This window comes from Oncorhynchus mykiss, chromosome 2, assembly GCF_057628025.1.
Source record: "Oncorhynchus mykiss isolate SJ-2025 chromosome 2, ASM5762802v1, whole genome shotgun sequence".
In the NCBI taxonomy this organism is placed as follows: Eukaryota; Metazoa; Chordata; class Actinopteri; order Salmoniformes; family Salmonidae; genus Oncorhynchus; species Oncorhynchus mykiss.
In genome coordinates this window covers 89,500,792-89,526,197 of record NC_143023.1, presented here as the reverse complement: position 1 = coordinate 89,526,197, position 25,406 = coordinate 89,500,792, and the positions used below count along the sequence as shown (strand labels likewise).

At 42.8% G+C, this 25,406-nt stretch overlaps 1 protein-coding gene across 9 annotated transcripts; it reads left to right on the top strand.

The window, feature by feature from the left end:
* Nucleotides 1-9: 9 nt before the first annotated feature.
* On the top strand, nucleotides 10-16,266 carry lsm14aa (LSM14A mRNA processing body assembly factor a). Of its 9 annotated transcripts, none has more exons than XM_036958516.2 (11): nucleotides 10-545; nucleotides 8,039-8,202; nucleotides 8,390-8,549; nucleotides 9,197-9,325; nucleotides 10,464-10,682; nucleotides 11,051-11,134; nucleotides 11,735-11,914; nucleotides 12,158-12,326; nucleotides 12,484-12,525; nucleotides 12,705-12,948; nucleotides 13,402-16,153. In XM_036958516.2, exons 1-11 carry the CDS (start codon nucleotides 425-427, stop codon nucleotides 13,423-13,425), a joined length of 1,536 nt encoding a protein of 511 aa, XP_036814411.2. In that variant the 5' UTR covers nucleotides 10-424; the 3' UTR covers nucleotides 13,426-16,153. The 9 variants fall into 9 exon arrangements, with proteins under 9 accessions (XP_036814411.2, XP_090068045.1, XP_036814403.2 ...); XM_090211919.1 differs by having other exon boundaries at nucleotides 10,464-10,820; XM_036958508.2 differs by having other exon boundaries at nucleotides 8,390-8,582; nucleotides 13,405-16,153.
* The last annotated feature ends 9,140 nt before the right edge of the window (nucleotides 16,267-25,406 follow it).

Genomic DNA, 25,406 nt, shown 5'->3' with positions numbered 1-25,406 from the left:
TAGAAATAGAATTTCAAGAAAGGACCACCATACTACGTTTATGAAGATTTGAGCTGCATATTGCACCTCAACGTTTTTCATTCCACATGACACCGTACAGTAGTGCTTCCAAACATGTATCATATAGATATAGAAGGAATTAAATAGGCATACTAATCTGCAAATTAAAGCTTTATAATTATTGTTTATATTTAGCAGACATGTTCCAGACTTTGGTGAAAAAGCGCGAGATTTTGATTTCCCGTTAGCCCCCGTGTTTAGAAAGACGGTGGAAAATGAGGTAGCCATATTGTTGTGGAGGACCAAAAATATAGCAAGTCAGAGAAGCACAAAACAGAGCTAGCCAAAGTTAAATTATTCAAAGAAACGTTCAGTTGGGAGGGAGATCGTTGGCAATTTAGCCATCTAAGACCGGGAAGACACCATGAGTGGAGGAACCCCTTATATCGGGAGCAAAATCAGCCTAATCTCGAAGGCCGAAATTCGTTACGAAGGGATCCTCTACACTATTGACACTGAGAATTCGACTGTCGCACTTGCAAAAGGTAAATAACTCGTGCAAATAATAATGTATCAGCACTGTTGTGCACCAACTAAATACATACAGAGATGCCTCTAAACAAACGCAATTTCTTCACACCTTGTGGATTGTTATTGTTTCCTTGCTGTTCTGAAAAAGTTGTGTAGTTAGCTAACAAGCTAGCTAGCTAATTGACTATCCTGCTAGTTAGCTAGCTAAAGTGATGCTTTAAAGGATTTGTATAATTTCTGCCGGCAGCAGTAGCTTTGAATGTAGCGCTCACGAGCCAAAACAGGTCCCCGAAAACTGTGCACCACGTCATCCATTTAAAAAAAAAAAAAAAATTAATTGATTGAACCTTTTATTTAACTAGGCATTGTATTTACAATGACGGGTTGGGCCAATTGTGCGCCGCCCTATGGGACTCCCAATCAAGGCCTGTTGTGGTACAACCTGGAATCGAACCAGGGTCTGTAGTGACTCCTTTATCACTGAAATGCAGTGCCTAGACCGCTGCGCCACTCTGGGAGCCCCTAATATCATTTCATAGTAGTTAAACAAATTCCAATTCTTACAAAATTGGAATTACAAAATGTTAAGAATTTGTAAATGCTTAAAGGGATGCTCCAGCGCTTTTGTATAATTTAGGAGTGGTCTCTCTGTGGACTGCACCCACTACGCATTACCACAAACATTAAGCTAGCTAGCAACTTCCTTCACTGTAATGTTTATAGAATTGCACAGCAAGAGGTACCAATTCACCAAGTCTGGAACCAACAAACATTGAATAACGATGTAAGCTTTATGTAACATTTGAGTACAAACCCATTGCACCTCATTGTTTACTAACAGGACCCTAAAAAGCTCTCCTGGTGCCAGCAAGTTAGTAGCTAAGCTGAGATCAAAATCAGACTAGCTATGTTTTTCAGTCTGTGTTTTTCCAGGTTGTGAGGGTTAAAGTGATTGATGTCATTGAACATTCACCTGGCTGTAACTCAACAATCTTCCTGATCCTAGTAGAAACCTGTGTACTGTATGTAAGTGACACACAGGATGTCCAACCTTTGTTTACGGACAAGTGTGACTCGTTTCAGGAAACTAGGCATATGTCACAGGTCACCACTTCACAGGAGAGCCATTTGAACTTAAACTTTTTTATTTTATGTTTTGCCAGAAATGTCTTCTGGAATATGAACTTTCATGTGTCTTAATGACAGACTTGTATGCCATCTGTAAATATGAATAAAATTGTTAAATTATTAGCCTAGTTGGCTTAGCCACAGAAAAAGACAGCAACTTTCCAGCTAGCCATGATTGGCTGAGATAATGAGTGGGCTGGACATGCTGAGAGATGAGTTTGGATTGGTCTACTATGTAGCAGACTTCTGTCTGTTTGAGCTGGTCAGTATGTGTAGGTAATCCTGTCAAACGTGGCTTTAGAACTAGAAGTGTTGCTCTCCACATTCTGGAGGACCGACTTTTGAAATAAGTGGAACTCGAGTGGAACTCGAGTGGAATTTGAGTGGAATTTGAGTATGATAGCTAAGGAGATGGAGAAAACACCTGTCTACGGATTACATCTTCAAACTAAGGGCAACCATAGCATCCGTGACCGGGAGAAGCATCCATCCATGATAGTCCAGCTAGCTACATTTTCAGATTTGACACATTTCTCATTTTGACAGTCGTTTTCATTGCTAGTTAGTGTACTGCTAGTTAGCTAAAGTTAGCTGTCTCGCTAGCTAACTTTGTATCATCTGTGTAGTAATATTATTTGTATCTCAGAGCCATTTGCCCTTCTAGTTATAGCCTAATGTTAGCCCGCTAACATTTGAACCTGATTGGTTAGCTACCTGCAGTTTCATGCAAGGTAGTAACGTCATGAGTTGGGATTATGGTTCATTGTTTAGCTAGCTAGCTACATGTTTTAACAAGACTCCACTATGCAAGTATCCATTTCAATAGGGTGTGTAAAATGGTCCATGAGCTTTTCTCTCATTTGTGTTTGAAGTAGCTAGCCAACGTTAGCCAGTAAGCTTGGGTGCTTGACTGCTGCTGTTAGGACAGAACACTCGAATCAACCCTTAAAGAAATGGGTTGGGCTAATGCTTAAAAGGGTGTGAACTAGAGGTTGACCGATTAATTGGAATGGCCTATTAATTAGAGCCGATTTCAAGTTTTCATAACAATCGAAAATTGGTGTTTTTGGACACCGATTTGGCAGATTTTTTTTTTTTATATACACTGCTCCAAAAAATAAAGGGAACACTTAAACAACACAATGTAACTCCAAGTCAATTACACTTCTGTGAAATCAAACTGTCCACTTAGGAAGCAACACTGATTGACAATACATTTCACATGCTGTTGTGCAAATGGAATAGACAACAGGTGGAAATTATAGGCATTTAGCAAGACACCCCCAATAAAGGAGTGGTTCTGCAGGTGGGGACCACTTCTCAGTTCCTATGCTTCCTGGCTGATGTTTTGGTCACTTTTGAATGCTGGCGGTGCTTTCACTCTAGTGGTAGCATGAGACTGGGTCTACAACCCACACAAGTGGCTCAGGTAGTGCAGCTCATCCAGGATGGCACATCAATGCGAGATGTGGCAAGAAGGTTTGCTGTGTCTGTCATCGTAGTGTCCAGAGCATGGAGGCGCTACCAGGAGACAGGCCAGTACATCAGGAGATGTGGAGGAGGCCGTAGGAGGGCAACAACCCAGCAGCAGGACCGCTGGGTACCTCCTAATGCAAGACAATGCTAGACCTCATGTGGCTGGAGTGTGTCAGCAGTTCCTGCAAGAGGAAGGCATTGATGCTTTGGACTGGCCCGCCCATTCCCCAGACTTGAATCCGATTGAGCACATCTGGGACATCATGTCTCGCTCCATGCTTTAGTCCAGGTCTGGGAGGAGATCCCTCAGGAGACCATCCGCCACCTCATCAGGAGCATGCCCAGGCATTGTAGGGAGGTCATACAGGCACAGGGAGGCCACACACACTACTGAGCCTAATTTTGACTTGTTTTAAGGACATTACATCAAAGTTGGATCAGCCTGTAGTGTGGTTTTCCACTTTAATTTTGACTCCAAATCAAGACCTCCATGGGTTGATACATTTGATTCCATTGATCATTTGTGTGTGATTTTGTTGCCAGCACATTCAACTATGTTAAGAAAAAAGTATTTAATAAGAATATTTCATTCTTTCAGATCTAGGATGTGTTATTTTAGTGATCCCTTTATTTTTTTGAGCAATTTATATTTTTATTTTTTTTACACCTTTATTTAACTAGGCAAGTCAGTTAACACATTCTTATTTTCAATGACGGCCTAGGAACGGTGGGTTAACTGCCTTGTTCAGGGGCTGAAGGACAGATTTTTTACCTTGTCAGCTCCGGGATTCAATCTTGCAACCTTACAGTTAACTAGTCCAACGCTCTAACCACCTGCCTCTCATTGCACTCCACGAGAAGCCTACCTGTACCGCGAATGCAGTAAGAAGCCAAGGTAAGTTGCTAGCTAGCATTAAACTTATCTTATAAAAATCAATCAATCATAATCACTAGTTAACTACACATGGTTGATATTTCTAGTTTATCTGCTTGTAATCGATGCGGTGCGCATTCGCGAAAAAGGACCGTCGTTGCTCCAACCTGTACCTAACCATAAACATCAATGCCTTTCTTAAAATCAATACACATGTATATATTTTTAAACCTGTATATTTAGTTAATATTGCCTGCTAACATGAATTTCTTTTAACTAGGTAAATTGTGTCACTTCTCTTGCAACAGTCAGGGTATATGCAGCAGTTTGGGCCGCCTGTGAACTGTGTGAAGACTATTTCTTCCGAACAAAGACAGCCAACTTCGCATGACGGGGGATGATTTAACAAAAACGCAGTTGCGAATAAAGCACAACCGTTGCACGAATGTACCGAACCATAAACATCAACGCCTTTCTTAAAATCAATACACAGAAGTATATATTTTTAAACCTGCATATTTAGCTAAAATAAATCCAGGTTAGCAGGCAATATTAACCAAGTGAAATTGTCACTTCTTTTGCGTTCATTGCACGTAGAGTCAGGGTATATGCAACAGTTTGGGCCGTCTGACTCGTTGCGAACTGATTTGCCAGAATTGTACGTAATTATGACATAACATTGAAGGTTGTACAATGAATGTGACTGCAATATTTAGACTTAGGGATGCCACCCGTTAGATAAATTACGGAACTGTTCCGTATTTCACTGAAATAATAAACGTTTTGTTGTCAAAATGATCGTTTCCGGATTCGACCATATTAATGACCTAAGACTTGTATTTCTGTGTGTTATGTTATAATTAAGTCTGATTTGATAGAGCAGTCTGACAGCGATGGTAGGCAGCAGCAGGCTCGTAAGCATTCATTCAAAAAGCACTTTTGAAGGTAACTGAACTAAATGATTATCGCCCCATAGCCCTCAGTTCCGTCATCATGAAGTCGAGAGGCTAGTTAAGGGCCGCCCCAAACCGCCCCAACAGTTCGGACGGCACAATCGCCACTGCACATTGCCCTATCCCACCTGGACAAGAGAAATACCTATGTAAGAATGTTGTTCATCGACTAGAGCTCAGTGTTCAACACCATACTGCCATCCAAGCTCATCACTAAGCTGAGAACCCTCCCTCTGCAACGGGGTCCTGGACTTCCTGATGGGCCGACCCCAAGTGGTGAAGGTAGGCAACAACCCCTCCCCCACACTGATCCTCAACAAGGGCCCCACAGGGGTGTGTGCTCAACCCCCTCCTGTACTCCCTGTTTTCTGAACACTCAACGTCATGGCCTGATTACCAACAACGACGAGTTAACCTACAGGGAGTAGGTGAGAGCCCTGCTGGAGTGGTGCCAGGAAAATAGCCTCTCCCTCAACGTCAACAAAACGAAAAAGCTGATTGTGTACTTCAGGCGACGGCAGAGCGAGCACACTCATCCACGTCTAAGGGGCCGCAGTGGAGAGGGTGAAAAGTTTCAAGTTCCTCGGCGTGCACATCACCTGCAATGGTCCATTCACACAGACAGTGTGGTGAAGGCGTACACACGTTTTCTATTACTATTCTGACTATACTTCACACACGATGCAATCTCCGTCATACTACACATTGCCCTATCCCACCTCAACAAGAGGAAAACCTAAAGTAAGAATGCTTTTCATCGACTACAGCTCAGCCTTCAACACCATAGTGCCCTCAAAGCTCATCACTAAGCTAAGGACCCTGGGACTAAACACCTCCCTCTGCAACTGGATCCTGGACTTCCTCAAGGGCCGCCCCAGGATGTTGAGGGTAGGCAACAACACATACGCCATGCTGACCCTCAACACTGGGGCCCCTCAGGGGTGCATGCGCAGTCTTTTCCTGTACTCCCTGTTCACGCTTGAGTGAGTGGCCGTGCACGACTCCAACACAATGATTAAGTTTGCAGACGACACAACCTGATCACTGATGATGATGATAAGACAGCCTATAGGGAGGAGGTCAGAGACCTGACAGTGTGGTGCCAGGACAACAACCTCTCCCTTAACGTTACCAAGGCAAGCAGCCTATCTTGGACTACAGGGAATGGAGGGCTTCGGCTTGGCCCGAAGCCCTCCATTCCCTTTCACAGATGCACCATTGAGAGCATCCTGTCGGGCTGTATCAATTGCACCATCTGCAATCGCCGGGCTCTCCAGAGGGTGGTGCGGTCAGCCTAACGCATCAACGGGGGCACACTGCCTGCCCTCCAAGACATCTACAGCACCCTGTGTCACAGGAAGGCCAAGAAGATCATCAAGGACCTCAGCCACCCGAGCCACGGCCTGTTTACCCCACCACCATCTAGGTGGAGACTGTACAGGTGCATCAACTTAAATAGTCACCACTAACCAGCCTCCGCCCAGTACCCTGCCATGAACCTTAGTCACTGTTACTAGTTACTGTCACCAACCTGTACTCTACCCTGCACCTTAGACTGATGCCCTATTTACAGTGCCTTTGTTGTGTTGAAGCCTGAATTTAAAATTGATTAAATGTTTTTGTTACTGGCCTACACACTAACCCATAATGTCAAAGTATAATTTTTATGTTGACATTTTTACAAATGAATACAAAATGTAATGCTGACATGTCTTGAGTCAATAAGCATTCAAGCCTTAAGTTCAGGAGTAAAACTTTTCTTAACAAGTCACAAGTTGCATGGACTCCTTCTGTGCAATAATAGTGTTTAACATGATTTTTGAGTGTCTAACTCATCTCTGTACCCCACACATACAATTATTTGTAAGGTCTCTCATTCGAGCAGTGAATTTCAAACAGATTCAACCACAAAGACCAGGGAGGTTTTCCAATGCCTCGCAAAGGAGGACACCTATTACTATGAGACTCAATTGAGCTCCGGTGTATCCTGTTTCCATTGATCATCCTTGAGATATTTCTACTTGATTGGAGTCCACCTGTGGTAAATTCAATTGATTGGACATGATTTGGAAAGGTACATACCTATCTATGTAAAGGTCCCAAAGTTGACAGTGCATGTCAGAGCAAAAATCAAGCAATGAGGTCGAAGGAATTGTCCATGGGGCTCCGAGACAGGATCACACCTAAAAATGCCAAGCGTCACGTCTGGAGGAAACCTGGCGCTATCCCTACGGTGAAGCGTGGTGGCAGCATCTTGCTGTGGGGATGTTTTTCAGCGGCAGGGACTGAGACTGGTCAAAATCAGGGGAAAGATGAGTGGAGTGAAGTACAGAGATCCTTGATGAAAACCTGCTCACCACCTCAGACTGGGTTGAAGTTTCACCTTCCAACAGGACACCCTAAGCACACAGCGAAGACGACGCAGGAGTGGCTTCGGGACATGTCCTTGAATGTGCCTGGACTTGTTCCCGATCGAATATCTCTGGAGAGACCTGAAATGGCTGTGCAGCGACGCTCCCCATCCAACCTGACAAAGCTTGAGATGATCTGTGGAGGAGAATGGGAGAAACAGCTTGTAGCGTCATATCCAAGAAGACTCTAGGCTGTAATCGCTGCCAAAGGTGCTTCAACAAATTACTGGTCTGAATACGTGATATTTCAGTTACTGTATTTTTTTATATATACATTTGCTAAAATTTCTAAACCTGTTTTTGGTAGGCTCTGTGGTGTTTGTGAATTGAATTTAATACATTTTAGAATAAGGCTTTAACGTAGCTAATTGTGGAAATGTCAAGGGGTCTGAATACTTTCTGGCTGCTGTGTGTGTGTGTCGATAGAGCAAAAATATGAAGGTCTTCTTGTGTACAGTGTATATATTTCGGACTCTGACATTGGTTGTTCGGATTTTTCTTAATAATTTTTTTTATTTCGAGGATTTGTGTGTAGTGTTGTATTACTGCACTGTTGGTGCTAGAAACACGCATTTCCCTTCACCTGCAATCTGTGTACATGACCAATAAACTTACATTTGATGCCACTGCCTATGCTAACTGTATGTTTTGTCTTTCCTCCGTAGTTCGCTCTTTTGGCACAGAGGATCGGCCCACCGATAGGCCCATCCCGCCCCGAGATGAGATCTTTGAGTACATCATCTTTCGCGGTAGTGACATTAAGGACCTGACTGTATGTGAGCCGCCCAAGCCAACATGCTCTCTTCCTCAGGACCCGGCCATCGTCCAGGTAGGAGCAGCTTCTCCCAACCCCAAAGAAATTAAATATCCCAAGTACACCCATGTGAAACAAAGACACGTTCAATAAAAGTCAAGAATCAGTCAATTTGCATTGCCATTCCACTATACAAAAGCAATGTCTTTCCATTGTGCTGTGTACTAATATTTGGCTTGATCACCCTTTTTCTCCTCTCCAGTCGTCCATGGGCTCGGCCCCTCTGCCTGCTCCTGCTGCCGCATCAGCATCGTTTCAGTCGGTGGGCTCCTACGGCCTATTCAACCGAGCCCCGGTGCCCCCGTACAACCAGTTCAGCACCAGCCCCTTGGTGTCCCCGCAGTTTGGCGCCGTTGGTGTCGGTAAGAGCCACAGCAGCACGAGGCCTGGATATGGTGAGGAAGTGATCGCTAGCTAAGTTAATGTCACATGTGTTCAAGGTCTATTATCAGTTGTACTTTACTAATGTCAAGTGTGTTCTAAGGCTGAAATTAGTCCTGTTAAGTGTTTCAGTCACATTTGGCAAATGTGTGCTAATGCTATGCATTGAGTCAACTACCTGTGAAATGCTGGTAGATATTGTCTACGTTTTAAGCCAACTGTCAGGAAAGAACATAGTCCTGCATGCTTTCCAAGGGTTGCGGGTCTTCATGTGGTCCATGGATCAGGTTGGGCATTCCACAGGAGCAGAGGAAGGTTGGACTGTAGGCTCCACTATTGTCAGTCACTTTCCTTGTCTCCACTACACTTATTAGACATTCAAAAAGGGACATAGTACACACTTTATAGACTCTCACACTAAATAGACTCTCACTATGTCGTTTCTCAATTAGACAGTACCACTCACCATGTCTGCTCTATTACACTGATGCTAATCAATCAGGATCACGGGTCAGGAACTCGCCAAATCATGAAATGAGGCCATTTGGAACGTATACTATCCAGAGAGGACTCTCCACCTTGTGCCGTTGCCCTAAATACTCTACACCTGCTGTTCCTCTCCATACAGGAAGATCAGTCCCTTCCTTTGGGAGTGACACAAGCTCAGCTGCACCCCAGTCTCAGAGCAGTGCTATTGGCGCTGCTCTCCCCACTGATTCACGCTCTCTGGGTACCACTACTACCCTTGTATCTAAAGGTAAAAGAAGGAAACCACTGTGGCACTTATGTATGTTAGGCCTGTGTATAGTCTTGTGAAGAGCACAATGAGGTCAGCCTATACTGCTTTGGAAAACTAGAATGTGGATCAGTACGAGAATGTCTTCTCAAATAACATATCCTGCTTTTCACAACACGTAACCTGTATGTCTTCAACACACTGTATTATGTAGGTTTGTTGTCAACTACACTACCATTCAAGATTTTGGTGTTACTTACAAATGTCCTTGTTTTTGAAATAAATGCACTTGGAAACGGCTGATTTTTAATGGAATATCTACATAGGCGTGCAGAGGCCATTATCAGCAGCGATCACTCCTGTGTTCTAAGGGCACGATGTGTTAGCTAATCCAAGTTTAGCATTTTAAAAGGCAAATTGATCATTAGAAAATGCTTTTGCAATTATGTTAGCACAGCTGAAAACTGAGGTGCTGATTTAAAGAAGCAATAAAACTGGCCTTCTTTAGACTAGTTGAGTATCTGGAGCATCAGCATTTGTGGGTTTGATTACAAGCTCAAAATGGCCAGAAACGTAGAACTTTCTTCTGAAACTCGTCAGTCTATTCTTGTTCTGAGAATGAAGGCTATTCCATGTGAGAAATTGCAGAGAAACTGAAGATCTCGTACAATGCTGTGTACTACTCCCTTCACAGAACAGTGCAAACTGGCTCTAACCAGAATAGAAAGAGTGGGAGGCCCCGGTGCACAACTGAGCAAGAGGACAAGTACATTAGTGTCTAATTTGAGAAACTGATGCCCCACAAGTCCTCAACTGACCGCTTCATTAAATAGTACCTGCAAAACACCCGTCTCAATGTCAACAGTGAAGAGGTGACTCCGGAATGCTGGCCTTCTAGGCAGAGTTGCAAAGAAAAAGCAACATCTTAGACTGGCCAATAAAAGATTAAGATGGGCAAAAGAACACACACTGGACAGAGGAACTCTTCCTAGAAGGCCAGCATCCCGGAGTCGCCTCTTCAAAAACCAGGATATTTCTAAGTGACCCTTAACTTTTGAAAGGTAGTGTAAATCTGACTCTTGACGGGCCAGTGCTGAGTAATTGTTGTCTCGGCAGTGTTGAGTATCCCAGTGTAACCCCAACCCCTCTTTTCTACCAGTCCGCACTAGCCCCTCTCTGGACCCTCTGAGGAAGAGCCCCACCCTAGAGCAGGTTGTCCAGGCCACCCCATCGGGCCCCCCAGCCCCTGGCTTGGGCCGCAGGAGTCCCGCTCCCGGCCGCACGGCCCCCTCGGCTGCAGCAGCTGCCGGCCCCGTCCACCAGAAGGCCCAGCAGCACCACCACCATATCCAGGACGGAGGTGAACCCAGGAGGACCGGTGAGACTGTCAGTGGAGCCCGCAGTAACCAGGCCTGGCCTGCGCTCCGCAATGCACCGATCTCTCATCAACACCACACCACTGCTGTAGATAGGGCTTCCACTGCAGGGCTTATGCACTCTATCTTTAGCGCCTCAGGTGAGACCTATCGGACGCTTTACCTGTGTGTTTTATATTTTGGGGACTGCAACCCCTAAGTTAGCATTTGTAAAAACCAAAAATGACCCGTGATTGTAAAGTTCTGTTCCAGAGGTTCTGCATTTGAACCAATTGTGCCTTTTTCTAAGGTAGGAGTCTATAGTGTTTGGCTAAATCTCTTTATTAAAGTTTATCCGAGCTCTCTAAACTGAAGGATCGTACCATTCCAGGCACAGAGGGCCAGAAAGCACCCAGACCAGAGTCTGAGCAGCAGGCGCCAGGTGAAGGCAGGGATGCCAGTCAACGGCCAGCAGGTTAACTGACCCCCTCTGCTCTAACCGTCCTCCGAGCTCAGCTCCACGCCTATTCAGACTCTGCATGCCCTAGTTACTTCTACTCAAACCGTCGCGCCCATGTTAATGTACACATCCTGTGTGCTGTAGTAGGTTACATAGCTGGTTACATTACATGGTCCGTTGCTTGCGACTGTCTGCATTGCTGTGCACAGATTGACATGCTCTTCATGTCAATAGAAGTAATGAGATGGCTGCTCTGTTTAGTCGAAGTTGTGTTCTAGTAATTCTATTTTCCAAATTGTGTTTTTTTGTAGTGTGTTTTGATGGGTAACGCTGTTCACGCTTTATGGTTATGTGCTGCTGGAATTTGTCACATCTGTCAGGGTTATAATATTTTGAAGTCTGATGGAAGGCAAGCCATTTGTGCTTTTCTTTCGAGTGTATATGGTTATACCTGGGGTAGTTGCCTGTGCTCTCATCAACTAGCCTAGGATGCAGTGGAAATGTCTGCATACTTTTATTATTAATATTCTACTCATTTTGTGGTATTATTGTACTGTTTGATGATTTCTACGTGTTTTATATGCTAATTTTGTCTCTTCTGTCTCTGTTTCCCAGCTGGCTGCCCCCAACCTCAGAGGCGTGGTCGTGGTGGCGGACACCGCGGCAGGGGCCACTTCAACGTGCGCCGAGACGGGCCAATGAAGTTCGAGAAGGACTTTGACTTTGAGAGTGCCAATGCCCAGTTCAACAAGGAGGAGATTGACAGAGAGTTCCACAGCAAGCTCAAACTGAAAGGTACCGGAGAACAGTCGACAAAATGGGGGGCCCTGTCACGTGACTCAACACCAACACTTGGTGAAAGAGACTGATTTTAATATAGTATCCAGTTATGTGGATGTGCACCTGCCAAAATGTAATGGCCCATATTGAAGAAAGGTGTCTGACTTGTGATTTACCCTTTATATTATTGAGAGTAAATTATAGTGTGCAACTTCCTTTATTTTTCATGAGTGTCTGACCTTCAATGTTATCCTACAGATGAGAAGCCGGAGAAGGCAGCGGTGAACGGGGAGGATAAGGGCGATTCTGGGGTGGAGACCCTGAACAGCGAGGGCAACGCTGATGAAGGGGGAGAGGCCCTAACACCTAACGTATACTATGACAAGTCAAAGTCTTTCTTCGACAACATCTCCTGTGATGACAGCAGGTAGGCTACAGCTGCCCATATCCATCCCAAAGCTTTTATAGCAGTTACCTCTTTGTCCCTTTATCTTGTACTTGATTAAGAACGAACAATACAATCTTTTTTTTCCCTTGGGCATGCCCAATATGTGAGGATAACCATCTTCTATTCTGTTTTCCAGGAAAGCTGCAGAAAGATCTGGAGGAGGCTCTGGTTTCCCACGGTTTGTCGTCTTCTTCTCTCAGATCCATTCTATACCATGCTAATGTTTTGATACTATACAATGTGGTGTTGTTGATACACATACTCCATGTACTATACAAGTCCATTGTGGATTCAGCAAGGAACTGTCATCATCCTCGTCCAACCACAGCTGAGCATCTAACATTTTCTCATTGGCAGGGAGAGAAGGCAGACCTGGGCCGAGGAGAGGCGGATGAACTCGGAGACGTTCGGCATCCCTCTGCGTGGGGGTCGGGGCCGTGGGGGCTACCGTGGGCGGGGCGGCATAGGCTTCCGCGGGGGCAGGGGACGCTCGGCCAGCAGAGGGTCCTTCGGCCCCCCCCAAGGAGGCCACGGCTACAGGGGAGGATACAACAGAACAAGCCAGGGAGGACGGGAGTTCTCAGAGAACTTTGAGTACAGGGTAATGTATATGTTTTAACTATTAAGGTTGGGATTTGCCAGGGATCTCAAGATACGATATTGTCATGATACTTAGGTGCCGATACAATGTGTATTGCAATTCTCAAGATTTTATATGTATTGCGATTTGATACTGTGAATTCAATGCGATTTGATGTTTCAGACATATTGCTCACGATATGTCTGCTGCAGAGAGCGCATGAGAATGAGTTTTAATCAGTCATGGAAATAAAAGTGCTGAAAACAAATTGGCTCCCTATTTAAAGATGGAGAACAAGCTATGAAGGAAAAATACTGGAGTTTTGGTGCAGGTACAGCCAACTAGCCCAAAAATAATATTGTGACATGTAACTATTTGATTTGTTTTTCCCTCATCACTACCTTTAAGCACTTGTACATAACTTTAACAATAGTGAAGTCATCAAAATGAAGGGTCACATTTTTTGCCTTCCAGAAGGATAACAAGGTGGCCGCGTAAAACAACTGGAGGACGGATCAACAGAGTTGCAACACCTCATGTTTAAAAATAGTTTAGGTTGCTACTTTTGACTAAAGGAATGAAGATGTTCTAGCTGTATATTTGTCACCAGCACTGGGTTAGACTGCTTGAATGCAACTTATTTTCCATATCTTTTAACAATGGAAATGATGCAATATGTCAAACACAAATGTCATGATCTCTTCAAAACTATTTCCAGGTGGCTTAATTGTGTATAAGTATCTTATTTCAGAGGGATATCAGTATTTTTTTTATATATTTTTTTTGCAATTAGATTTTTTTTCCTTTTTTCTCCTAAACTTGTATTTGATCATATTCTGTTAAGTGTAGAAGGCTGTATACATGAGCCTTCCAACTGAGGAGCACTGACAGAGGTTTATTTGTTTGGATATATCCTGTTATAACTTCAGCGGAAAAATAGTCAGTGGGGTCCATCAGTTACTTCCGTGTATACTACACATACCATACCTAGTACACTAGGCATCTATTTATCCCACTTCTCTAAATGGCAGAGCTTGTGGTTTTTTGCTAAATATTCTCAACTTTTTGTCAATATTCTGTTTTTCATTTACTTCCAGCTCTTACTTTAGATGTTTTTATTAGGGCTTTATCAGTCTTCTGTTAATGCTGGTTTAAACCAAGAAGGAATCATCTGTATTGTCTGTTACTCTCATTCTACACTGTAGTGTATGGAGGATAGAGATGGTGCTAGATGTTAACACTTAGCTTTATTCTTCTGGTTTTGTGATATAGTTTAACTCTGGATGCGTAACTAGGAGTAGGGAAGGATAGGTCAGTAATGGCGCATAAGTCAGAACTAATTTTCTTTATTTTAAAATGTTCTGTATATTGCCCTGTACTCAAGGGCTCCTGGTATTGTGTGACTAGAGTTGTATAATGCTGCTGTTTGCTACAGTTCTTTTTCTAGTGTCATCTACAAGAGCTAGCTAAAGCAGGCCATCTAAGTATGCTTCTTCCTGACAAATGGCCCAGTTTATCATTGGTTACATTTTTGTTTGTAACCTTTCTATGGAACTTCCCAAATGTTGATTATTCACTTTTACCTCTTTTTTTTTGCCAGGCAGTTGCTTCTGAATTGGTTAAAACCTCATCCTGAATTCCCCATTTCTTTCAAACAGGAATGGCAGAAATAATTTCACCCACCAACATTGCTTAGTACTTGAGATGTCTGACAGAGAAACCATGTTCTGACTAAGCTCTTGATTCGATGCCACTAACTCTGTCATCGCACTGCATGGTGGTTGATAGCCTGCTGCAGCTACACAAGGGCAGAAGAATTACTGAGTTGAGTACGTAGACTATTAGAACAAGGTGCATAGCCATTTGGTTTTAGCGAAATAGGCATTAGTTACATAGCAACATTGAAGCTATTTTTGGAGGATTTGAATGATGGGGCACAAGTTGGGTAAAGGTTGGTTAATGGGAAGTAATGAACTTTGACTGAGTATTAGAAAGGTACACACAGTTGCACTTTTACTATTGAAGTCATTTTATAAACAGTTGTCTTTTTGTTCATTTGTGTATACTGAGGATGTATTCCAGTTCTGCTAACTGGATGACAATATGTATGTGTCACCCTAGTCCCTATATAGTGAACTACTTGGCTCTGGTCAAAAGTAGTGCACTTTATAGGGAATAGGGTGCTATTGGGGACACTTACAATAATGTTACCATGGTAACTGCACAGTGCTATTTGGTGAACTAGGCACTCCTTCATTTGAAAATGTACTAGATTTATTCAGAAGTATGTAAATGTCAACATTGCAATATTTGAACGTCTTGATAATTTCCATTGAAGGATAGTTATTCCCTGGCATTGAGGCACTGTAGTGGAAAGTGTTTTTGCTTCTGTCCCCATTTAACTTTTGAAAGCTTCAGGTAATTTAAAAAGTACCAAACATCTACGTACGACCCTCGTCTAATTTAGTTAGGTTGTGTTTTAAGTCCAGCATAGAATGGTCTTTTCTCTTCCTATTATTTTGGCAATGTTACTCATGCATGTCACCTGTTGTAATTTGTTCAGATACTCTGTCCAAAAAACTAATTTGGCACCTTATTGACGCATGCAGAAAAGTCAATAACATGTTAAATTGGATGGGGGATGCTCAAATTCTCACAAGTGTCTTAGAGGCGTCTTGTCTAGGACGTAGGGTGGTAATGTAGAATGGCTGGTGGGATAGGATGAATCTCAACTGTATTGCCTTGATTTCTCTTTCCTTGCATCTTTCTCAAAACACTTTGGGAGACGATCCTATGCTTCAATATGCTTTGTGAAGACGGGGAGGACATAAGGAATCAAGGAAATAGTTGAGATGCACCTATAGGATCATGTGCCTAGTTCAGGGGAATGTCCTTTGTCTCCATTTCATGTTGGGTTGTAACAAAACGAATGCACAGAACACTGCATGAGGGTCCTGCACATCAGAAGCTGCAAAATCATGACCCAAAGCAACGAAGATACAATAACTTACTGAAATGTCTGTGCTGTGGGTAGTTTGTTTGCACTTCAAGATCTTTAATATACAGACTTAAAGGTTATTGTTTATTTGGGTTACTTTTCCTAACAGTCTCTGGTGTCACAGCCACGTGTTTTGTCTCTAAACCCAGCATGATGATCTCTCCTGTGGGCCTCAGTGGACTGTTTTTTTTTATTTTATTCAGAGCATACAATAAAAGTTGTTCATTACATTGTATTTTTCCTCCTTATGGTTTGAGTGTGAGTACCTGCTGAGTATTCCATTGCTTGTCTTAATCATTTTCCCCCTTCGCAGCTTCCTCAAATAGAAATGGTCAATTCCACCAATGTGTTACCTGTGCCTTTCTTTATTTCCCTCCCTCTGCTGTAACTGACAATGTTTGATATGTCTAGCTAAGCCAAATTAGATAGCGAGTGTAAACCATACGACCCCATGGGGTTTTCATTGGAGAGGGTGGTGGTGGGAGGGGACTGGTTGGGTGTTTTATAGTAGAGTGACAATGCATGGGTCTGCCATTGGTGCATTGGAGTTATCTAACGATTTCCTACTACTGCACACAATTGGAGTGCCGTTGATGACGTTTATCGCGCCCCTGAGAGTCTCAAGCGTGGATTCGGTTCAGTCAGTTGTCCTGATGAGCACTTCCCAGCTTATGTTTGCTAGCTTGTAACAAACGCAACATGGCGCTAGATAAAACTTGTAAAATAAAATATTTTGATGGGCAAGGGAGAAATATGTAGTCTTGGTCACCGTGGCATGCCAATAAGCTAACATGACAAGCTTGTTCAATGCGATTGCCGATATGAGTTCCTTCAAACCGGGTAGCTGCATCCACATGTGCTTGGTGGCACCTTAATTGGGGAGAACGGCATGTGGTAATAACTGAAGTGGAATTGCATTCAAACACATGGTTTCTAGGTATTTGATGTCGTTCCATAATCGTTCCGGCCATTATGAGCCGTTCTCCCCTCCGTTGCATCCAGATATGGAGACTTGTGTATGGGCAAGTGGGTGTCGAAAGGAAAGTAGTGGGTGTGTCGATAGCGCTCTGCTTTTGGTTAGACAACAGAACAATTAGCCAGATTTTACCAGATGTATAAATGTGAAGCATCCGGTTGGCGTTTCCACTCACTATCAAATATGGTGATGAGGAAGCCCAGTCGCCGGCATTGGGGTGAAATGGATTTTGGCCGACATTCGGCTCATTTTCTCATTGACAAAACATTTGATCTCAATACAGTTCTGTTTGTAGTTTTGCAATCTTTAACATAGTTTCCCAAAAACTGTCGTTTAGAATGAGTTCAATGAATAATTAAGATATTGCGCACACGCGCTTCCTAGACTAGGCGTTCCCTAATGTAAATATGCAAATACTGTTAGAACGCGCCAACAGGATCTCGCTAGCTCGTGCTTGGCTCTGCCCACCTTGCTAGTTCTGCCCACTGATTAATTTGCTCTCAGCGTACAGCCTGCCGTTTCCAATATCTTGGATTAGTGGGTTTTGATTGGGGGGGAAAAATACTGCTCAGTCGTCCATTTCTTAAAGTGCAACTACCATACATTGAGCTACCATACCCCGAGAGTTTGGACTTCTATTTTTACACCAAATAATGTATGAGTCGTATTTCACTATTACTTTTACGCAAAAAAATGTACATTTTCAGTCTTAAAACGATTGTTTATTTTAATTTTAAATTATTGATGATGATGTTTTTTTTGCTTCATGCGTTGTGTTTACTGTGATGGTCACCCTGATATTGGTTGGGTAACTACTGCCCACGCGTTGACGGATAGTAGTGCTTGTCTAGCAGGAGCGAAAGGCACTGTCGTTGCTGTCCATGCCCTCACCATTGAGTAGTAGACTGTATGTATCAAGGTGATATCCAGATGGTTATTAGTTGTTTATTGTGTAGCCTGCTATTCTACTTAAAATAAAATCATGTGAGAGGGGGAAAAAATGACCACGTAGCTACCACTGGCAACATGACCGTGCTACCCAGTAGGAAGCACTTCAAGTCCGCAGGCACAACACCAGAGCACTGGGGGCCTATCGACTTGTAGTGCTGCCCAACCAGCCATGCAAAACGGTTTATAGTTGCAACAAATCTGCCCGATTAGTTGATTTGCTTTCTATACGCACACTCGCCCATATTCTGGTCGCCATATTGGGCTGCAGCTACCCATACTTGGAGATGTAGGCTATCACATCGCTGGCTATAGATCCCCACAGTGGATTTGTCCATAATATCCATAAAACCTAGCAGTCAAACAGGGAAATAGCTCCTTATTTTTCCACCATTAATTTTTCCCATTGTGAATTTTCGAAACACTTCAAATAAGGGTTGTATTTGAATAAAAGTCACCTTGTCTGAGAGAGATTTACATGGTTATCAAAATGTCACGCCAGGGTAAGTCTACACGAAACACAGCCCTTATTTTAAGTCTTCCTAAAATCCCCTATGGGGAAAAAGTTATGGTGGGAAAAACAATTGGAACCATTTCCTTGTTTGACCGCTAGGTTTAATGGGTATAATGACTCATATTGTCGTACTCTTATTACCGTTCTCCTTGCAGCATGATCACAGTTTTTTGTATTTTTTTTTTAATAAGACTCATCCTGGAAAGGCATGCTAAACTTTGGGAATAGCACTTATTTTTGCACTCTATTGCAGTAAAACTGTATTCCACAGCGTTGCAATCACATTAAAACATTTTTTAAATATAATTTGACGTATTTTTTTACACAACATTTACTCAAATACTGGTGTGTTGAAACCTATTGTGTGTAGGCTATATTTAAAGAAACACAGTATGTATTTTATTAAAAGTGTATGTAAATGAAAAAATTTAAACCTTTACCATTACGAATGGAGACATAGAGGACAGAGAAAAGCTGACTCCTGATATAATTTGGGATACCGTTAAGGTGTACATTAGAGGGATGATAATCTCATACTCTGCAAAAATTCAATCTGATTTGGAAATTAGAATAAAATAAATAATTCACTGTTTTAGAAAAAGCCCATTTAAAGGTAAAGATAAATAGGTTTCTGAACTTAAGCAGGAATACAATATTTTACTTTTGAAGAGATCCATGTTAAACTCAAAGCATACTACTTAATGGCAAATATACCAGGTAAATACTGTAGCAGCAAATGGGGGGCCAACTTCATATTAATGACCATGATTTTGGAATGAGATGTTTGATGAGCAGGGGTCCACATAGTTTTGGTCATGTATTCAGATTCCAAGAACACAGGATGAGATGTTACTATCCTTTGTGCAAGCACTTCCAAGAGTTAATGAACAGTAAGCCTGGTGAAATTTGGGGAGCGCATCGTCAGTAGTGTACCTTTTGGTTCCTAGGGTGTTTCGGCCTTTCACACTATACACCCTTCCCAAAGGCGGCCAGCGACAGGGTGATCAATCCTACGCTTGCGTCCCATTCCCAATTAGTCATAGGAGTTGCCTTGTTGTTGATAGCCAACATCCCATGGGACTATGCATGGCAGGGGCGTCCTCCTCCCTGAGTCAAGCATTGTTGACCGCATACCTCCTGGCCCTCTCACTTCGGGGCCCAGCTGGGGTCTTTCCTCTTCATCCAGAGCCACTGACTGCTGCCTTCTGCCGCCTCCGATACAGCTTTGATTGCCGAACGCTGGCTCTGGCCCTTAATTCCAAGATCTCTAAGCAGTCTGGTTGTAGATGTTGCCACAAAACCTCTGCAGCCCACCTCCACTGGTCGGACTTCTGTGTTCCAGCCACGATGCCGTGCTTCGGCAGCTAGATCGGCATAGCGCAGATGTTTTCGCTCATGAGCCTCATCTACTGAGTCCTCCCAGGGTACTGTGAACTCAATGATGAAGACCTTGAGCGAACGGGACCAGAGCACCATGTCAGGTCTTAAGGTGGTGGTTGCGATCTCCGGAGGAAACACAAGTTGCCGGCCAATGTCAGCTAGCATTTTCCAGTCGCGGGCCAAGCGCAGCTGGTCTCGCTCCAGTGGTGTCGAGCCGCTCTTCGGTGGTTTAGCCCCTTCCCGGACAAAGTTTGTCCGTAAGGGGTGTGATGCTGCTGGGGGTGGTAGGGAGTTGGTGGCAGCTCACTTGTCCTCCAGGGCGGACACAAGGTTTTTAAGGACTTGGTTGTGACACCAAGTGTAGCGTCCTTGGGTGAGGCTTGTTTTACACCCTGTGAGAATGTGCCTGAGGTTGGCTGGCATTGAACAGAGGGCACAGTCCGGATCTTCACCATACCATTGGTGAAAATTAACTGGAGTTGGAAGGACGTCATATGTTGCTCTGATGGAAAAGCTCAACCGCCTCGCTTCCATGGCCCACAGATCCTTCCAGCTGTATCTTGCAGCTCTCATAAAATGAAAACACATTATACCAGTTATAATTTTAAAAGATAAAGATACAAAAATGTGGAAATTAGAAACAATGCGCTTAATAAAAATAATCAAAGCTTCTATAAAAATGTATATAAATCAAAATTAAACAACAGTTGGACGGATCCTATTGCCTTCTTAGAGTCAACAACCCTGAAGCAAAAAATAATAACTAAAAACAGAGATCACCCAAAAATAAATATTACAGTGTTAAAAATATTTGCACAGAGAAAAGCACCAGAAATGGATGGCTTTCCCATAGAATTGTATTCAACTTTTTTTCAAATCTTTCAACTTTCCAGCTGAAATAATACATTTAATACAGATATTATATTAATGTCCTAAAGCAAATATTTACACAAATAATACATTTTCTGAGGAAATTGCTTTGAAAGGGGCACAAGACAGGGATTTCCCCTCTCCCCACTCCTGTTTTCACTGGCAATTGAATCTCCAAGACCCAAATGTAAGAGGTATGAGAAAATATGAATATAAACTAAACTTATTTGCAGATGATCTCTTGATATATCTGACTAATTTTAAAATGCCTCCTTTGCTAAAAATATTTTCAGACTACTTTAAAATATCAGGATATAAAATGAATGTGAAAAAATAATGGAAATAAGAAACATAAAAGGATTGCTGTAGATTGTGAGTTATTCTTTTTAAGTGGCACAAAATATATTAAATACGAAGGATTCTTAAGTGACAACAAATATATAAAGATCATTTTATTCAAGTTCTGAACAATATGAAAGCAGGTCTAATTAAATGGAACAATCTTCTCATAAATCTTACAGGTGGAATAAACCTCTTCAGAATAGTATGGCTCCCAATGTGAATACCTTTTACCCCAGCGAAGTATGCTCAGTTATAACAGACTTTATATGGGCAATTAAAATTCATAGAATAAAAAGTAAAGTTTTACATCTTCCTAAATCTGAGGGTGGTTTTAACCTTCCAGACATGTAATTGTATCAACTTGCTACCCAAGGCTTTTACTTGCGACATACTGTATAGTTAAATGCACTAAAGAGGAACAATGGGTACACCTTGAAGATGCACATGCTCATCCCCAGAATCTGTTTGTGTCTATCTTCAAAGGATAAAGCTAAGAACATTAACAACTTCATAGTTAAGAACACTATAACAACATGGAAGAAAATGAAAGTATTCTACAATAACTAATATCACTCCCTAAAAAACACAGCCCTATGGAACAATCCTTGGATAGCTTTTCAGAATCCACTGATAAAGTGGTCCACATGGAAAACTAAAGGCATAGAAAAGGTAAATGACTTGGTAACAGGAAATGCATTTATTTCCATGACAGATTTAATAAGTAATAACGTTGAGGGAGAGGTTGTTGTCCTGGCACCACACTGCCAGGTCTCTGACGACCTCCCTATAGGCTGTCTCATAATTGTCGGTGATCAGGCCTACCACTGTTGTGTCGTCAAAGCTTTTATTAAATTTAAATGTTTGTACTTTTACCCCTTTTTCCTCACCAATTTCGTGATATCCAATTGGTAGTTACAGTCTTGTCCCATCGCTCCAACTCCCCTACGGACTCGAGAGGCGAAGGTCGAGAGCCATGCATCCTCCGAAACACGACCCTGCCAAGCCACACTGCTTCTTGACACACTGCTGGCTTAACTCAGAAGCCAGCCGCACCAATGTATTGAAGGAAACACAGTCCAGCGGGTGACCATTGTCAGCTTGCAGGTGTCTGGCCTGCCACAAGGAGTCGCTAGAGCGTGATGGGATTAGGCAATCCCAGCCAGGCAAACCCTCTCCTAACCAGGACGACGCTAGGCCAAATGTGCCGCCTCATGGTGTTGGAGTTGTGCTTGGCCACGCAGTCATGGGTAAACGGGGAGTACGGGAGGGGACTAAGCACGCAGGGACCCCGTGTTGAGGATAAGCGTAGCAGATGTGTTGTTGCCTACACTTACCACCTGGGTGTGGCCCGTCAGGAAGTCCAGGATCCAGTGAAATTTAGTCAGGAATTTTAGTCACAGTGTCCTTAGCTTAATGATGAGCTTTGTGGGCACTATGTTGTTGAATGCTGAGCTGTAGTCAATGAAGAGAATACTCACATAGGTGTTCCTTTAGTCCAGGTGGGAAAGGGCAGTGTGGAGTGTGATTAAGATTGCGACATCTGTGAATCTGTTGGGGCGGTATGCAAATTGGACTGGGTCTAGGGTTTACGGGATGATGGTGTTGATATTAGCCATGACTAGCCTTTCAAAGCACTTCATGGCTACCGACGTGAGTGCTACGGGGTGGTAATAATTTATGCAGGTTACCTTCACTTTCTTGGGCACAGGGACTATGGTGATCTGCTTGAAACATTACAGACTCGGTCAGGGAGAAGTTGAAAATATCAGTGAAGACACTTGCCAGTTGGTCCGCGCATGCTCTGAGTACATGTCCTGGTAATCCGTCTGGCCCCGCGGCCTTGTGAATGTTGACCTGTTTAAAGGTCTTGCTTCCATCGGCAAAGGAGAATGTGATCACACAGTCGTCTGGAACAGCTGGTGCTCTGCATGCATGCTTCAGTGTTGCTTGCCTCGAAGCAAGCATAAAAGGCATTTAGCCTGTCTGGGAGTCTCGCGTCACTGGGCAGCTCGCAGGTGGGTTTCCCTTTTGTAGTCCTAACTAGTTTGCAAGCCCTGCCACATCCGACGAACGTCAGAGCTGGTGTAGTAGGATTCATTCTTAGTCCAGTATTGACGCTTTGCCTGTTTGATGGTTAGTCTGAGGGCATAGCAGGGTTTCTTATAAGCATCCGGATTAGTGTCCCGCATCTTGAAAGCATCAGTTCTAGCCTTTAGCTCAGTGCAGATGTTCCCTGTAATCAATGGCCTCTGGTGGGGATATGTATGTAGTCACTGTGGGGACGACGTCATCGATGACCTTATTGATGAAGCCGGTGACTGAGGTGGTATACTCCTCAAATCCATTGGATGAATCCCAGAAAACATTTCAGTCTGTGTTAGCAAAACAGTCCTGTAGCGTAGCATCCGCGTCATCCGACCACCTCCGTGTCATCTGACCACTTCAGTATTGAGCAGGTCACTGGTACTTCCTGCTTTAGTTTTGGCTTGTAAGCAGTAATCAGGAGGATAGAATTATGGTCAGATTTTCCAAATGGAGGGAGGGAGAGCTTTGTAGGTGTCTGTGTGGAGTTATGGTGGTCTAGAGTTTATTTATTTTTTCCTCTGGTTGCAGATGTGACTTGCTGGTAGAAATGAGTTAAAAACAGATTTAAGTTTGCCTGCATTATTAGTGTTGCGCTGTTGGTGCACTGGGTTGGCAAAGTTTTCCCATTTTGAACCATTTAATTTGTCTTAAAAGACCGACTCTGCCTTCCACTCCTGCTGCAATGAATGAGTAGCCACATTTATCAATAGCCCTGTGTTTTTATTATTATTATTAGCAGCCCCTCATGTCTGTTTAATATTGAGGAATATGTAACTTTCTCTTGTAATATGGAGTTTCGTCATCAGGTGGAATACAGTGTCCGCTCTCTCTGGTCAGTCTCACCAGAGGAAAGGAAGGAGAGAGTCGGGACCGTGAGAGGCGGATCCTCTGCTGCGCTCTCCCTCCCTCCGCTGAGACTAATTCCCCATTCGAAACAACTGGGAACTCTGGAGAAAAAAAAACGTGAAAAATGTATTTGAACGGTCATCCAACTAGAAATTCCAACTCTGGCCTCTTTCTAGAGCTCCGACATTCCGACCTGAAGATCATTGACATCATGATTGGACCTCGTATTATTCAGAATTCCCAGTTATTTTGAACGCGGCACTATGCCTTATTCAAAACAACTCGGGAATTATCCGAGTTCAGTGCATTCAGGACAACTGAGAACTCAGGAAAAAAATGTGATCTGATTGGAAAGAAACAGTTTGAATGGTCATCCAAACTCGGAATTCCAAGTCGGAAACTCAGGCATCTTTCTCGAGCTACGACCTGAAGATCACTCACGCCATGATTTGACCATTTTTTTCCACCGAGTTTCCAGTTGTCGTGAAAGCACCAGATGCAGGTATCATCAGTCCAGTGAAAAAAAAAAAAGTTAATTATTTGAAAAGGATTTCAATTTATGCTCAACAGTACCTCGCACGTGCTCACCAACTTATCTATTTTGTTGTATTTATTTAAAATCTTTATTTTTATTTAACCTTTATTTAACTAGGCAAGTCAGATAAGAACAAATGCTTATTTACAATGACGGCCTACCCCGGGCAAACCATAGCCCGGATGATGCTGGGCATATGGGACTCCCAATCACGGCCGGTTGTGATACAGCCTGGAATCGAACCAGGGTCTGCAGTGACGCCTCTAGCACTGATTAGATTCGGAAAGCTCAATTAGTGAAAGATTATGATCGTGGAGGTTTACAGGCTATTGATTTTGAGTCGTTAGTGGGTGCTTTTAGAATTAAATGGTTGAAATTATATCTGTCTAATCCTACATCTGTGATTTCATATCCCTAACAGTTTGTTTAATAAACTTGGTGGACTTGAATTCCTAATGAAATGTGATTTTGAAGTTTCCCTGCCACAAAACATTGATTTGGAACAATAGAGTTATTAAATTAATAGAGGGAATACATTTTAAATGGCGTTTGGTTTGACAAGGGTATTACTTGTGTATGTGATTTGTTAGACAGCACAGGGGAGTTTTGCCATTTGATGAGTTCATTGGTAAATTTCAGGTCAATATTACTCAGAGAATACATGAAGGTTTTCAAATCAATTTCACTTCCTTTACTTGGACTTATTAAGAACATGTTGTTATATTATACAGTTGTTCCCTCTTTTCCAAGTTTACAAATTAATGACTTAAATATTTTGGATTAAAAAAATCAACAATAAGGGGATGCGATTGGCAGTTAAAGAAGTCATTTTTGGTGACTATAATTCAAAATATTGCTATGGAAGTGACCAACCCATGCTATGGTCAAAAGCGACTTCATTTTACGTTAATTGTCCAGTTAAAAGTTAGTTAAACTTATTAAAAAATATTTTCTTCCATCTACCCTGTTAATGACTTTTTGCACA

Excerpts from the sequence above, each read along its gene's own strand:
- lsm14aa (XM_090211910.1), top strand. The coding sequence starts at position 425 with ATGAGTGGAGGAACCCCTTATATCGGGAGCAAAATCAGCCTAATCTCG. Across the intron at positions 11,135-11,734 it reads TGCCAGTCAACGGCCAGCAG|CTGGCTGCCCCCAACCTCAG; the intron begins GTTAACTGACCC and ends TCTGTTTCCCAG. Across the intron at positions 12,949-13,401 it reads CAGAGAACTTTGAGTACAGG|AAGGATAACAAGGTGGCCGC; the intron begins GTAATGTATATG and ends TTTGCCTTCCAG.